The 16,465-nt window shown below is 42.4% G+C and overlaps 1 protein-coding gene across 1 annotated transcript; it reads left to right on the plus strand.

Annotated features, from left to right (window-relative positions):
• The first annotated feature begins 805 nt into the window (after nucleotides 1-805).
• STX12 (syntaxin 12) lies at nucleotides 806-15,190 on the plus strand. Its single transcript, XM_059830773.1, has 9 exons — nucleotides 806-925; nucleotides 4,341-4,410; nucleotides 6,376-6,475; nucleotides 8,513-8,650; nucleotides 9,549-9,592; nucleotides 11,489-11,594; nucleotides 12,067-12,139; nucleotides 12,309-12,391; nucleotides 13,754-15,190. The coding sequence occupies exons 1-9, from the start codon at nucleotides 814-816 to the stop codon at nucleotides 13,844-13,846; spliced, it is 819 nt and encodes a 272-aa protein (XP_059686756.1). The 5' UTR covers nucleotides 806-813; the 3' UTR covers nucleotides 13,847-15,190.
• The last annotated feature ends 1,275 nt before the right edge of the window (nucleotides 15,191-16,465 follow it).

Below are 16,465 nucleotides of genomic sequence, written 5' to 3' on the forward strand. Positions count from 1 at the left end.
GCTGTCTTGAAATAGGCATTTCCCCAGGAGCCAGTGTCTGTGTCACGTTTTGAGATGTAATTTAAAGCAGTATTATGTAGAAAGAATCTCGTAACTGTCCTTGACAGCTCTATAATAATGGAAAGGTAAGGGATAAAGTTTAATCGCAAATTGTTATGTATGCTCTACTTCTGAACACTTATTCATTATTCTCCCACTGTTTTAGTGACTAATTATAAATTCTAGGCCTTTTAGAAAGCTTGGAGCATTCATTGCCTTTCAGAGGCACCACAGGAGGATTCCTCTCGTCTAACGAGACCTAGAACGGTGTCTGTCTCGTTTTGCACGGCACTCACGGGTTATGACCAGAGCGGTCTCGCCTTCCCCCGGCCTGCAGTGCCACCCGCCCCCGCGTCCCTCGGGCGGGCCCTGGCACTTGGCCACGGCGTGAGGCGGCTCAGGAAACGGCCCGTTCGGACAAAAACCATCAGTTCCTTGATTCAGCTTATCCGAAGAACTAGCACGGGCGCTGGCAGGGACACAGGGGAGGGCCTGATGGTGGTACTGCTCGGTAGCGAAACCGTGCTCTCAGAGCCCCGGCTCCGGCCCGGCAGCCCGGGCGCCGCCGCTCCTCTCACCGCGCTCCGCCTCACCCTCAGGAGCGGGTGAGGCGGGCGCCTCGTTACCATGGCACCCCTCCAGTGCGCAGGCGCCGGCGCCTCGCGCATATGCGGGCGCTCGTCAGCAGCGCCCGGCGGCGGCAGCGCACGCGCAGAGGACGGCGGGGTTCTGTCAGCTGAGTCCGGCGGAGCCGCGCTCGCTCCTGCCCCGGTCATGTCGTACGGCCCGCTGGACCCCTTCCGCCCCGGGGCGCCTCCCCCGCCGCGGGACTTCGGCGGCATCATCCAGACATGCAGCGCCAACGTGCAGCGCATCGCGCAGTACAGTGAGTGCGGCCGGGCCCGGGGGGGAAGGGGCGGCCCAGCCCAGCCCGGCCCGGCCCGGCAGCGCCCCGTGAGGAGCGCGGCGGCCGCCTCGCCGGTGGCGCGCGGGGAGCCCTCCGCGGGGTCCCGCGGGAGCCGCCGCCCCCCTGGGGCTGGCAGAGCCTCCGCCAGGGCGGTGCCGGGCGGGGGTGCCCGGCGCGGACGGACCCAGGGCTGGCCCGGCCGTCAGCTCCGGAGGCCTCCCGCGGGTGGGGGCCTCACTTCCCCGTGGCCGTGGACACACGCCAGCCCGTAGCTGAGCTTCCTCCTCCCGACACTGTAATTAACAGCTCGCATGCTGCCGCTGGCCTGGGCGAAATACGTGCTCCTGTCGCTTTTGATGCGGTGCTTATGTCATTTTTACCAAGCTGCGCTCTTCCCCAGCGGAACCGAAACCCTCTGTCACCCCTGGCAAGAGCCCGGCTTCTGGTTCGCTTTTAGGTGCCCTCAGTGAGGTGCTTAAGTGGAAGTAGGGAGCTGAAGGTTGTCACCCCGCCTTGTGCGGGTCCTCTGGGAGAAGCTGCTCTTGCAGGGGTTTCTGAAGGCTGATGCTAACTTGCGCGTTTCCTCTTAACTGTGCTGGCAGAGCTCCGCAGGGAATCGTTCTGCTCTGAACAGATTGGCCTTAAGTAAATGGTGTTGCAGCTTCTTGGTCATATGGTGGTTGTTAGAGAAAGTTACGGGTATCGTAAGCTAATTACTGAAATCCTAGTGTTGATCACTGAAATACTGCTTACTAAATGAGTCACTTCCAATGAGTTTTTGATATAATCCCTTCCTAAGGATACTGCTTTTGCTAAAAAAGGTGTTAATTGTCCAAGTACCCATGCAATTTCTTAGGGGCGAGGTCAGTTCGCCATGTTGGTTCCTCTGAAAGTTGGAGACTTCTCCAATTCGATTATACAGAGCTATTAATATTGCTGAAACTGCTTTGCTTTTGCTCAGTCATGTTCATTTCCTCTTGGTATAGGCATGGCTGCTAGTTGAATTGCTTCTAAGTTCACCAAATAACACGGGTTGTCTGGGTGTGGGGTTTTTTTTTTTCTTCTTTACCCCCCCCCCCCGCCCCTTCATGGGACTTCTGTGAGCCTCCCCTTCTAAGTAGTTCAGCTTCTGTTTCTCATAGGACAAGCTTCCACTGTCTCATGACCAGCAGCCATCCTATCTCAGTGCTCCGCCTATCTCAAATGAAACAAATAGCCTTACAGTTTTTATCAAGGTGGGTGGGGACACACAGAACTTCTGACCTAACGTTGTGGTGATTAACTTTATTACACATTTTATAAAAGCTTTCCATTCAAGCCTAGGAGAAGAGATATTGAAGCTTTAAGCATGTCTTCCTTTCTCCTTTCATTCCCTATAGGGAAAACAGCAAGCAAGCACTGGATACAGATACAGCTGACTATTATTCACTCCTTCTGGGAAACTGTAACATTAGCATTTCACACAAAATGTACAGAAAACTGGTGACCTGAGCTGTCAAAACTGTTGCTTGCAAGACTGTTATATTATCTAAGTATCTACAGCAGAGATAGAAATGTTTTAAGTAATCTTAAGTGTAAAATAGTTAGTATGTGAAAGGCTTTACAACCTAAAATTGAAAGGGTTTGGAGACTGAAAGCTGTTGACTGAGGGCACTCTCTATGTTGACAGGCATACCCACTATCCAAAGAATAAAGGTAAAAAGCTCCTGCCCCTTCCTTTGGCCTCCCAGACACTTTGCTCTCATTTTGTGTAGACTCTGTGTGTTGCTGTTGGCTGAAATAAGCTAAGCATAGCAAACTGCTAAACCTGGCTCAGACCAGCACAAAAAGCACATCGCCTGGTGTGGAAATGGGGCTTGTGGAAGAATTCTTCCCCCAATGGAGAAAAAAAAATGTATCACAGAGTATCTAGACAGTATAGCACAAATGGTATTTGCAGAGCCCTTGATATTGGCACACAGAGTATAATCCGTGTGCCATTTGTCAGTTTAACTTGACTATGAACTTTTCTGGTTTTCCTGTGGCTGACAGAACTGTGAAATACGTGCCCTCTTGCTTGCTAGAAGCCATGTTCAGCTGAGAGTATAAGAAGTTGCTAAACAACTCCTCACTGTATGAGCTAATAGAAGTCTAGAATTCTCAGTGAGAATACTCTTGCTGGATGCAAAAGCTGGAATACTTGCCTAATTACTGATTAAATCATATTGCAGCCTTAGCTGAGCTGCCATTGTTAAAAGCCATTGGTCATCACTTTAAAAGAAGTGGCCATTGGAGGAATCTGATGTTTCTTCAGCAAGACATTTAATCAACTGAAGTGGCTTGCTCCAGGCTGAAAACAGAAATTACACCAGTGGGGTGTCACTGAGTTGGAAGTAGCTCTTAAACTCGTGGGGTTTTTCAACTCAACTCAGCTGCCTATAAAACTATATTAAGTTGATCCTCCTTGGTCTTGCTTCTCTCGATGCTTGATGGGATAGCATACAATTTCATAATCGATTTCTGCTGGTCAAACTTTGTACTGCTGTCATAAGCGGTGTGCCCAGCATCTTTAGTACTGCTAAGAATTGTGCAGCTGCAGAATAAAGTGGATCAGCTTGTTAATCTGTCAAAAAATAATCATCTAAGGTAGAGGGAGTGGGGAGAGAAGACAGTACTTGCTTTTCAGGTAGGTTAACAGTTTGATGTGATTCATTGTGTGCCTACACAAGGAAAATAGTGGAAAAACATAGGAGATAGGGGAGAAAGGGCTAGAATATCTCTTCTTGCTACAACATGGTTAGCTTGCATCAATTTGAAATTGTGAAGTGCACCATTGCTATCTGCTGTTCTTGAAAGATTGATTGTGCCACTATTGTGAAAGGTTTGGGCTATCATGAGTAGGAAAATTCAGGTTGTTTTTTTTTTTTTAAATTGATAGCAACCCTTGGCTTTTTCTTACTTCCTTTTTTTTAACAGAGCACTAATAATTTAAGTAACTTTTGAATATGTAAAAGTGGCAATACAGCATAGTAAAGTTGTTCTGCAGCAGTGATAGCCTAAAATACAGAAATAGCAAGGCTGGTAGAAACAAACAGCTATGTTAGTTGGTCTAAAAAGGTTGAGGAAGAGGAGTACACAAGCTTTTAGCTCCACAGACTTGTCTTCAGGGTATGTATGCCTCCGTATCACTTTCTTATCTGAAAGTTAGACTCTTCGGCTGGATCATGTCTGAATGAGGGTGTTTAAAATACACTTTGCATTTAAAGCAAAGAATGTAAGTGTTGTCTTACCAGCTTGAGTTAAATCAAACATTGAGAGAAATCCTTTGGGGAAAGCTAGAAGAATACATTCAAGAAGGAATAAGATACACTAGAACTTGTCTTACTAACTCATCTTGTAATCTCTTTATCTTCAGCTGCTCAAATAAAGAATTTGATGAGCCAGCTGGGAACCAAGCAGGATTCCAGCAAGCTTCAGGAGAACTTGTAAGTATTGAATGAGCTAACATTTGTATAGGTTCTCTTTCCTGTCTGTCTGTGTTCTTGGAGGAACTGGGTTACTTGCTTTGGGGAGATGCTTTATTAGATAAATTTAATACAGTTCTACAAATCAAAAATGACGAGCTGCGTTAAGTAGTTTACTGGACGAATTAAGGTGTTTCTGCAGGACTCTGGAAAAGCCATTCAAACCTGCTGGGTAGAAATGGTTAGAAACGGTATAGTTTATTTGAAAAGTGTAGTAGTACATCAGCCATGCATTAGCTGTACTCTGAGGACTAGCCATAGTAGCTTCACTTGTGGTTTAGAAGAAATGAATGCCATACTAGGTACTTGGTCCTCACATAACAGCAATAAGGAAAAACAGTAAGGAAGACCCATAATTGATGAAGTAGTAGCTTGTAGTACAGATGGATTTAGGCACTAGAAAGATTAGCAATCCTATATGGCAGCCAAAATATCACATTTAATTTCAGAAAAATAGTATGCCAGTGGGGGACAATATAGAAGACATTTAAACAGGCATAGTCCAAACTGACTCTAGAAAGACTGAACAGGGATTCTGTATGTCTGTGCATCTTTTATAAACTTGTAAAGCATAAATAGCAAGTCATGAGAAGAATAATTTCTGGACTCAGAAAGGAAAACTTGAAAGTAACTTCTTCCGCTCTTTCTTCTTGTGACTGTATCTTAAATCTCTGAATACGCAACTTCCCTATTTTTTATAAAAGGTGATTTTTGGATAAGTTCATAACGTGTGGTGATAGCTACATACACTACCTTTGAAGCATGAGATCAGAGCCCAGCTAGGAGAGAAAGGAATTTACTGGAGCTGCTCAGTTGACTCAATCAGTATTAAATCACTAAATTAAAGACCTAATCACTGGTGACCAAACAAATGTCTTTCCATTTAATTTCATTGTAGAAATGACCCTCCTCTTTAAGGTGAGAATGGTTGCACTCCACAAATTGTCAGCTGCCATACAAATTTAATACAAAAATGCATGGGTGGTTTAATTCAGCTCACATATTGCAGGTCAACTTATACACTAAAGCAGCCTGAATACTTTGATTTGTATGTCTATTGCGCTGAATAGGTGACTTTCACTTAAGCATCTTGTATCTGTTGAATGCCAAAAAAATTGGTTCTTGTTTTAGTATTTTGTGTCTTCCTGGTTTACCCTATTAGTTGTTGTGCATATGGCTGCAAAATAAAACTTGTGGTTCTGTTCTCTGAAGCACTAGCATTCTTTCTAATAAACTGCATCTTTGATGCACAAGATGATGTCTTTACATCAAGTTCAATGTAACTAATGTCTTTCTGTATTGTGGTACTAATAAAGGTGCTGCTGCACTAGATCCGTTGCAACAATAGCTTTGAATTGCAATGTTGTTGGAAAACATAAAGGCTCAAGGGAAAACCTTGCATTTCCCAAAGTAGAAGCTGGATCATTCCTCTCTCTGACCATTAATTTTCACACAAATCTAAGGATTTAATATCTCTGAGTCTCTGTACTTTTATCAGCTGTACATTTAACCAATGGAGTTGGCGGTTGTCAAGTGAACAGTTAGTTACCAATTGGTACCACAAGGAATTCGCCCTAAAAAAGTGGTTATGTTCACTGAATAAAGTTGTCTCTTCCTTGAATGTGTCTCTCTTATGCCACTGGAGAAAAATATCTTTTTAAAATTACTGAAATTATACTAGTTAGCAGGGAGCACAGAACTTGTTTGAATCTTTTTTTTTTTTAAATGTAGTCCAGAGTCAAGTTGATGGTAAAAAGCTAAAAGTACATCTCTGTTCCACTGGGGGCGTGGACGGACACACAAAACCCACCATAAAGATAAGTGATCTCAGAAGGCCTATTTGGTCACTATTTTGGAAACTGAAATGCTCAGAGACTGCTTTTTAGCTAGAAGCTTGTGTAATTGCTTTTGAACTTTTTATTTCAGACAACAGCTACAGCATTCTGCAAACCGCCTTGCCAGAGAGACCAATGAATATCTAAAGGAGTTGGGGTCTCTACCACTTCCTCTATCTGCTTCTGAACAGGTAGGCACACAGAATTTGTCTGGACATATTTTCAAATCACTCATTTCATGAAACTAGCTTAGATTACAACCTTGCAAAGCTTGAATTGGCACAGCTGAAGAGACAGCAGCCTTTTGCGATTAAGAATGTTGTTCAAGTAGGGAAACACATTAAACTGGCTACATCCTGGCTGCTTATATGACACTGGGAAAACAATGTTTCCCAGTGGCAAATAGGTATAAAACTTACTCGCATGCAAGTAAGAAGCCCTAAATGTTTGGGAAGAGCTGAGTATGCAATTCTGTTTTTCTGAGTGAGTTTCTGAAAAAAATTCTTGTTTACAAAGTGCCCAGTGATGTGAGGCAGTGTTTTAGGATAAGAACTCATAGCAAGCTGCGTGTCCGTATGAAACGCGATCACGCCAAAAAGCTTTCCCTTGCATGTGATTTATTAGAGGCGAATCTTGTCTGGTTCCCCTTGCTTTGGTGAGCAAGGCCTTCAAACTCATCACAGCATCTGTATAACTGAACAACCTGGGGTTTTCACTCCTGACTCAGTATGTGGAAGCACATGGCTAATAAAGGGAATGCACACCAAGCAGCTGATCAGATGAAGTGCAGGAATCACCTTGCTCATGTTTGAATAAAGCAAAATATAGTGAAACAATGATTATGACTTTATTTCTTGCCAAATAGTCCTTTGAGTTCCATCTCCCTGTGGGAAAGGGAAGGGAAAGTTCTCTGCTGTTAGCGTTTTCTTGCTCTACTTTAAATCACTGCCTCAATATTGATATATCTGCTTTCGTCATAGTGTTGTGGGATGATCTGTGGATGTGGGTCAACAGGTGTTGTCTTTGTCTAATTCTGTATTTAAAGGTTTATATGCCAGTTGTAAACATGGCCACGTTTTGCCTGTTTGTTCAGCAAATATTTTTCAGTTAATCTCCCCCTGGTGAACAAAATCCTGTTCTGTGCATCTCGCTGAATGCAGCAGTGACTTGTGAAGCCTATTGGAGCAGTCCAGTAAAAATCTGCAGGAGCTGTCATCAATGTGCTGAGGATCTCCTCTGGCAGAAGGGTTGTTGCTTCCAGATGGCTCAGATGGAAGCTGCAGTGTATTATGAGGCTGCTGCAGCGTGTTATGAGTCTGCTGCAGTGGCTTATTATAGAAAAAAATTAATTGAGAACATTTATTTCCTTGAAACAGCTGTTGAACTGATACAAACTTATTGAAGGATTACAATACTAGAAAGCCTGCATTTTGACACAGCTGTTGGGAATCTCTCTAATGGAAAACATAAAAACTGACCAGAGTATTGAGTGTCCCTGGGACAAGCTCTTTCACAACTTCTTGTTTCCTGTTACTGGGATGTCACAGCACTCAAAGGAGATGTTCTATGGAGGCTAAATAAGTTGATACTGTAAAATGAGGATGAGAAGGAATATAGCGACTAACGTATTTGGAGAAAAGATAAACTGAAATGGTTATCAGGACTAAGGATATTCTCTGATCAAATAACAGCGGGCTTGTAGTGTGGCATGGCTGGGAGAGACAGCTTATGAAACTGAGGTAGTGGGTGTTGTCATTAGTTCTGGAAGTGTGGGGCTTCCTATGTTTGTAAGAAAGTTAAGGGGGCTGTCTTATCAGAATGAGAGAAAGTTAAGTACTACCAGGTTGGCTAAGTAGAGGAATAGAGGGTAGAGGCATTGTAGGTATCAAAAAGGTACATAATTAAATGTGGTAGATTACTGGAATGTGTTTTGAATAAAAGTAATGGTGTAGAAGACCTCTCTACTTTAGACTTAAAACTAGATTGAAATTAGAGAACCTTATTGCACAAAACTGTTCTGCAGTAGGCAAGATGTAGAGCATTTGGTAGAACGCATTAAAATATGGTGGGCTTTTTGTTCTCTCCAGTGCCCCAGAATGCTGGAACCAAAAGATCTCTTGAATGCCAGCATTCATTGTTATTATGGTGATCGGTTTTCTTGAGAGTCTGACAGTTACATTATCTTGAATGGGAGTATCTCAACACTTGTTTTTGTTTCAATTCTTTAGCGCCAGCAGAGGCTTCAGAAAGAACGTTTAATGAATGACTTCTCCGCGGCCTTAAATAACTTCCAGGCAATACAGAGGCGAGTGTCAGAGAAGGAAAAAGAAACTGTTGCAAGGGCAAGAGCTGGCTCCCGTATCTCTGTAAGTATTTGTAGGAATTTTGTATTGATATAGGGAACAGTAAGTCTTTTGAGAGATCTTGTGCTTGCCGAACAACTTCATAGCTGTCTACTGACACATTACTGAGTGCAGATGAGGCCTCAGTGCATTAGTTTTGTCATTCCAGATGTTGTAAGTAGGCACTTATTTCAGCGTGCTCCTTGTCAATGTTGGTAGAGGAGGGAAGGAATCCTGGTAGTTGAAAATGTTGTGGAGGATGAGATGGGCAGTCAAAGTATAGTTAATAGCGAAGTATTGTAGGCTGCTCTTTGCTTGACAGCAGCCCTAGACTTTAAAATTTAAGATGTCACTTGGAAGCTTACCACACCTTAAATTCCATCTTAAATCTCACACGATGTTGCTTTATTTTCTTATACCTTCTGTCCTGCTAGTTTCTCCAGTGTATGTTCAAACCTTCTCCCTATTATGTTTTGACAAAGCCCTGTGGCTACTAAGAATTCGTATTAAAAAGGCCAGTGAAAGCATTTTTCTCCCCTTGCCTTGGGGCTTTGTACTAAGTATGCATTCTTAATTTCTACAAGGGAACACATTTATCCATTGAATTATGCTCTAAATTTCATGCTACATGTTGAGAAAGGAAGTGACAAACAATGACAGCTGATCTGAGTAAACGGACTAGCTGCTTTTGGTCACTCAGTTGTCTCTGATTTGTGGAGACAATCTGAATCTAAAACTTAAATCTAAAGATGAATCTAAACCTAATCTTAATTAACCTAAGTTAAATCTGAAAGTTGAAGGGACAGTGGCATTCTGAAAGAACTCTCTGGACAGTATATGCTTTTGTCTTCAATATACTCCTGTTGATTTTGTGAGTGGTTCTGGTAGTCTGCAAGACTAGTAATTCATTTATCTCTTCCAGGCTGATGAGCGATTCAGAGAAGAACAGCTTGTTTCATTTGATAGGTAACAGCTTCTTATACTCTTGATGTTGTACTTCTAACTACGTATAACTAAAGTTTTTGTGGTAAGATATGTTATTGTAACTTGGGCCAGGCTCTGCTAGCTGAATGCAAAGCAAAAAAATTTGAAATGCAATTATTACAGTACTTGTAATATACAATGTAAAAAATTAACTGCATATGATAGTATTTTATCCTCCTTAAATGTAGATTGTGTGATTACTGCCCTGAGGGGAATAGTAGAGTCCCTAGTATGTGGCAGCTGAGCTCCTAGTTCTCTGGACTATGAGCACGAGATTACGAGACAGGATTTCCCTCACTGTGACTCTTTCCACAAAGAGCTGTATATTTATTTCATGAGTTTCGGTGTTCTCTAGCATCCCAGTTGGAGCTATTACAGAGTAGTCAATGAGGCTACCTTAAACTCAGAAGTCCTGGACATTTTGCACTTGCAAACTAATCTAATCCTAGAACATGCACAAGACCGCATTACTGTTGCCTTTCATATAGTTGTATTGGTTCTGCAGTAACAGTGTGCCTGTATAGTAGGTAGGCTTGTAAAATGTTATATCAACTCTACAGTGTGAGGAAAGAGAACTCGGGACACTCCAGAAGTATCTGTGATTACTGTGGCAGTTTCTACTGTATGTATGCTTGAGAAAACTGGGCTGAAATCTGTTAGCCCCATCTGTATAAATCCTTTAACTTTCTAAATCAAGAGACCTAGCTTACATGTCTCATCTATACATCCTCCCTCTGCAAACTGCACTTCATCTGATCAGCTGCTTGGTGTGCATTCCCTTTATTAGCCATGTGCTTCCACATACTGAGTCAGGAGTGAAAACCCCAGGTTGTTCAGTTATACAGATGCTGTGATGAGTTTGAAAGCCTGGCTCACCAAAGCAAGGGGAGCCAGACAGGTTCATGCAGGGGCTCTTAGCTCGGCTAGAGATAGTGGCACACAGCAGCTACTCCACATTTGAAGTTGTTCTTGTGTGCTACATGTCAGAAATTTCTCTCTTAAATACCTGAAAACCTTACTGTCATCTCAGAGCTGCAATGGTCAGCTGTCTCTGACCTAGTCATGTAGGTTATCTTCATTTCTTTTGGCACTTTGAGACTTGAAAACTTACTATTTAGTGTTGTATACCTGACACTGGAATGTTACAGTGCTTTCCAGCACACTTCTCTTTGTGGAGAAAAGGGAGATGTTGCCCTTGAAGAACTTTCTATACTGAACATATAGACAGTCTTGTATTATAGGTGCTGCCTTCGCTATAATTGGTGTAACTTGTGCAGCAGTTATGAAGTACTAGCTTATCAGGAGAGAGGTAGACTGGGATGCAGAGTTATTTGTTTTTTAACATCTCTTGGTGTGTGGTTTAATTTGAAGTTCTTACTAGACTAATAAAATACTAAAACACTTTATTCTTATCACCAAATGCCAGATAGCAAGTGAGAATCTTTGAATCTAGATGCTTGTCAGGTGTTCTTTTGTTCCGATAATGTTGTGCTTGCAGGCTACGCTCTATCAAAACTTTCACCCTGATTTCTGCCTTTTTGGGGAATGGTGAGAGGGAAGGAGGGTGCAGGTATTAAAAAAAAAAAAAAAAAAAGGCCAAACTGAAATAAGGTTATTTCTTCTATAATGGTATAGATAACTGTCACACCTTAGAACAGAGGATTCTTCACTTTTCCTGACCTGTCCCTTTTCTTAAATTGTTCCAATTTGTAACTGTTGTCACAAATCAGTCCTGTCTCTGTATTCAGTTGCAGGGCCAGGAACCTGGGGGTTGTTCTGTAGGAAACTTTTTCAACTTGCTGGTGCTTTGCTATAAATGGAGCGTGGAAGTACCTATGCTCAGAGAAAGACTCATACTTTCTTTCCATCTCTTTCCAGTGGTGAAGATTGGAATCAAATGCAGTCTCAGGAAGAAGATGTGACAATAACTGAACAGGACCTTGAACTCATTAAAGAAAGAGAAACAGCAATCAGGCAATTAGAGGTGACCAGTAGATCCTGCACAGTTAACAGTATTGGGAGATAAACCAAAGAAGCCATGCAGTGCTAACTAATGGGATGGGCTGAGGAGATCTGAAGGTGGAGGAACAGAGTTCCTTGTAGAGAGGATTGATGCCAAGATCAATCTCCCTGCCTCTGTTGAAGGAGACTAGGTATATTTTCCTTCGGTGTTGACTGGTGGTCCTTCAGGGATGGTAGGAGCAACTCATGTTACAATGTTCATCTCAATTCCATACTGTGCTAACTGCTAGTGTGATGAAACAGATATTCAGTAGCAGGGGTATTGTAAGCTCTTGTGTTAATCCTGAGTTCCATAGATAGTAGAATCAAGTCACCTCAGTGAATGATGGTATCTATTCTGATGCTTTGAGCAATGGTCAGAAAAGGTACTAAGAATGAGGATTAGAAAAATGGTAACCAATGTTTGTTATAACTTGTCAAACCATTGTCTTCAGGCAGACATTTTGGATGTCAATCAGATATTTAAGGATTTAGCCATGATGATTCACGACCAAGGAGATATGATTGGTAAGTGTGTTTGGATAATAGGAAGTTTCTTTTTAGTTCAACTTCATATTTTGTCTACATAGATTAAATTTTCCAGTATTGGGCGGGGTGGGGGGTGGATATTTCTGATTATTTTTTGAACACTGAAGCTCTGAAATATTTTACAATGAGTTCTCTTACTTTTTCATAGATAGCATAGAGGCAAATGTGGAGAGTGCAGAAGTCCATGTGGAAAGAGCCAGTGAGCAGTTACAGAGAGCTGCCTATTATCAGGTAAATTCTGTATGCTTGCATTATTGTCAATGTACACTTGAGCCATAATGGAACAGGCATAGCAAGACACATGCTGAGGACTGCAGCACACCAAACAAGTTATTAAAAACAGCTTGTGCAAGTTGGCACTCACTCAAAATTGTGCTGCAAGGAATAGATAAAGCATTTGAGTCAAAAACATGGTATTGAAATTACCATCCTACTTCAGAGGACATATAGTCAGTCTGTTCCTTCATGTAGGTGTGCTCAGCAAGTTTAAGTGTTTAGCTGTCTTTGCCATTCTCAGGAGTTGGCAGAACAGTTAAACAAGAACAAATTCTCATGTTGTACCCATTTTGTAAACATACCAGCCAAGACACTGATGTGCAAAAATCCTTGCCCAGACTTGGGAAACTTCTGGTGACCGGGATTTGCAGCACCCTTCCTTCTGACTGCTGAGTTCCTGTCCCGTAGCCTGTCCTCCCTGTCCCATCAAGTCTCTTGCAGTGATTCTCACTGCTGCTTAAATCTCCTTTGTGATTCAATGTTTTCTGTAGGTTCCTTTCATCATTATTGTCCCTGTAGGTTCAGGTTCTGTGAAGGAATAAGGGTTCTGCTTCAGTCAGTTCCATACAGAGTTTCACTGCTGGGACTTCTCTCTTTCTCTCTCCATGGCTTCATAAAGTTTTGAGGTAGTTACAAGTCTACGTTTGCCAACTGTTGGACATGCACTGGATGTGTTTTTCTGGATGGAGAGGGAAGTGGTTATATATAACTATCCTCAAATCCTTAGATACTAAGTTAAAAATATTTGCTGTTTATGGACAGACTGTAGTTTCCTATGACAAATAAAGTGATCAAAGCTGTAAAATCAAAGTACAGTAACTGTATATTAAATCATTTCAACTGTAGAAATGCAATACTATTTCTACACCAACTCCAAGTGGCCAAGGGAAGATTGTATTGGAGAGCTACTTAGCAATTTTATTAGTCTTACCTGGAAAATCTAAATAGCTAGAGATGTTTGGCTTTCCTTTGAAGCCATGATGTTGTCCCTTGGGATGAAAAGCATATGGTAGGTGTTGCCAAGTTGAAGTAAAGCTTGCATTTTCCTTAAGAGAACCAAAACTTGTCACATTTTGACTTACCTGCATCTTTTAGACCACTGTGCTTCTAAAACTAAACTAAAAACATTTATCTGTAGGATCATGCAGTTTAAGGAACATGTAAAAGTGTTTAGACTACACTGGTTACTTCTTGTGAATAAGTATGGGTATCAAGTGCTGTAGTTCGCTAAAGTTAGTAACGTTAACTGGTAGACTTGCTTTTTCCTCTTGTCATCAGTTGCTGGTGTCAGTGGCTTTTTTTTTCTTCTTTTATTAGAAGAAGTCTCGTAAGAAGATCTGTATCCTGATTCTTGGTCTTGCTGTGGCTTGTATAATCATAGGATTCATTATCTGGCAGATAACAAAATGAAATCTTCACGTGGAACCTAGTCTCATTGCTGAGAATTTTTTTCCCTCTGAGCGAACAGGCTGACTGGTCTTGGAAATGAATTGACTACCTGAGAGAGCACAAGCTGGAACTACTTCTAGTAATAGATATTAGCAACTAATGTGCAGATAACTAGTATTTGGAATTAGTGAACCATGGAGACAGTATTTATCAGTTTATATACAACTTATATTGTTTTATGTAACTAAAATCTTGTGGTTTTGCTTTCTGTAATGTATTATTCCCTGTCCCAACTGTATGCTGAAGTGTGATCAATAATTGGAGATGTCTTGTTTTTGACAAGTGGCACAACTTTAACATTTTATGTGTATAGATAACTTTGTTGGACTGGAATAAGAATGACATTCAAAGAGGGCATAACAATGATTCATATTACCTTAATCCAGCAGTTTCTAAAGTCTCCAGTATCTGCCCCATGGTTTTATTAGTCTCCAAGTGGCTGTGGTTATAGATTCTCTCGAAGAGAAAGATGTTGTTACAGATCTGAAAAGCAAGAAGTATGCATGGATGATAGTTGGAACCACTGCGTGCTGGTCAGTTGAGCCTTGAGACTCATAACTCTGTTATTTAATTTTTTGAGCATGGTTGGGGTTGTTTTTTTCCAAAATGCATTATTTGAGGACAGGATGTTCTTTGACGTAGAATCTAATAATGCAACTTCCTTAGAGAAACTAGCTGGTGGTTTATTATTGGGCAAATAAACCTCTTCCAATGTTGACTCTCAAGCACTAGAAATACAAAGTTTAGCTGCTCGCTCCCGATTGTTTTTAGAAGCTTCCAGAGAGAAAATCACACAAAGATGAGGAAGTGAGCACCTAAGTTTACAAGCCAGCAAGATAGATGAGTACTAGCTGAAATCTTGCTTCTGAAGAAGTACTCTTGAAGCTCACTTGTAGCGTACTAGTAAATATTATGTGTGGTTTGTGAACATGTGGTATCTTTCACACGAAGTGCAGAAACTGGCTCAGTGAAGTGCTGGGTTTTTCAGACTGAGGATGTGTGTGCAAATGAAAAAGATCACTGGTTCCAACTGTCTTGCTAGTAGAGCTGGACAGAACATAGCAGCTACTCCCTGCTTTGATGTAGCTCTGAACTGACATGCACTGAGGGACCAGTAATCTGTCCAAAGCCCAACGGAGTGTGGTAAATGCAGCATACTGACCCATTTTTGTATTTAATCCTTATTCCATGTCTCCTGTATAATAAAGTAAATGTGAAAGCTGGGGAGTATGTTCTCCCAATTGCACAGTGGTTTGCACTATTGCGCCATCATTCCATCTAATAACCATCAATAAACACTTTTAAAAGCCTATGTCAGAGCTTCTTTCTCTTGCAGTTTAGACATTGGCATGGGTATGTTTGCAGTTCCCCCCGTAAGCAGGGTAGAAGACTTTATATCAACAACAGTAGTTTTTCCTCCAGCTTTAGTTCTGTGGCCCCTGATTCTTAAGAATGAAACTAACTGAAAACACAATGACTTTCACATGGATATACACAAAGCTGTGCAGAGCCCTGTACAATAGCTGATCACAGAAAATCTGGTGCCCCAGACCAGTGTTGGGTCAACTTTGGCTAGTTGCCTGTTGCTAGAACTTCAAGACTTGGCTGAGCTTGTATGGCAGAATCTGGGAAGGGAACTGTGTGGTGTTCTGCTCCTTGTTTAAAATATTCCTCTTAAATGGTTTGCGCACTGCCTGCTGCAGGGATCCATTTTCACATCTCCCTGTGAAAATGAAAGCACGCACCTCATCCCCATGCTTAAAAGGGAGCCTGGGTGCATTATGTGTGGGATCCATCCTCACTCTAGGCTGTTTTAGTCCTCTGAAAACTGGAGTTGAGAACAGCGGTACAGCTTGCTGGACTCGAGATTGCTGAAATTGCTTGATTCCTTTCTCCTCTTTCTTTACATCATTGAACTTAGTGGTGGAACTGCTGCAGAAACTCTTTTTAACAGCCATCTTGGCTAATGTTTCTGAGCATGAAAAATCTCCATCGGAAACTCTCACCTCTGTTGCTGCAGCATTCCAGCACTAAGCCTTCCTGGCTCTCCGATGTCTTTTCTGCCGCTCTGGGAGATGCTGGATACTTACTCTAGGAAGCCTGGTGTTCGCTGTGGGAGCCAGTGCTGGGATAAGCTTGCTTGCGTTGCTTGTCGAGGTAGCTATTCCTGTACAGTCCTGCAAGGGTGCAAGGTCCCCCGAGCAACAGCTCTTAGGGGAGCTGCAACTCACTGGGATAATATTGGAGAAATACGATTTTCCCCTTATGTTATCTGTACGTGTAACAAAGCACATGACCGCTGTCACCTGCCATCTAACTGGTTTTCTGTCTGATGTTCTGTAAAAAGTTGAGACGCCGAAACACTTGCTAAAATGGTGTTTTGAAAACCCGTCACGGAAGGGTTTGATCCGCCTTGCTCCCCTGCTGTTACACTTCAAACGTTTCACCGACCCTCCCTGTCAGCACCTTCCTCCTCCCGCAGCAGCGAGGGGGCGGCCGCCAGCTGGGACCGAGAAGGCGCGTCGGTGGCCGGGGCCGGCGGGCACAGGGGGCAGCGAAAGGAGCCGGCGCTGCCCTCCG

The sequence above is a fragment of the Gavia stellata genome, chromosome 29 (genome assembly GCF_030936135.1).
Source record: "Gavia stellata isolate bGavSte3 chromosome 29, bGavSte3.hap2, whole genome shotgun sequence".
NCBI lineage: Eukaryota > Metazoa > Chordata > Aves > Gaviiformes > Gaviidae > Gavia > Gavia stellata.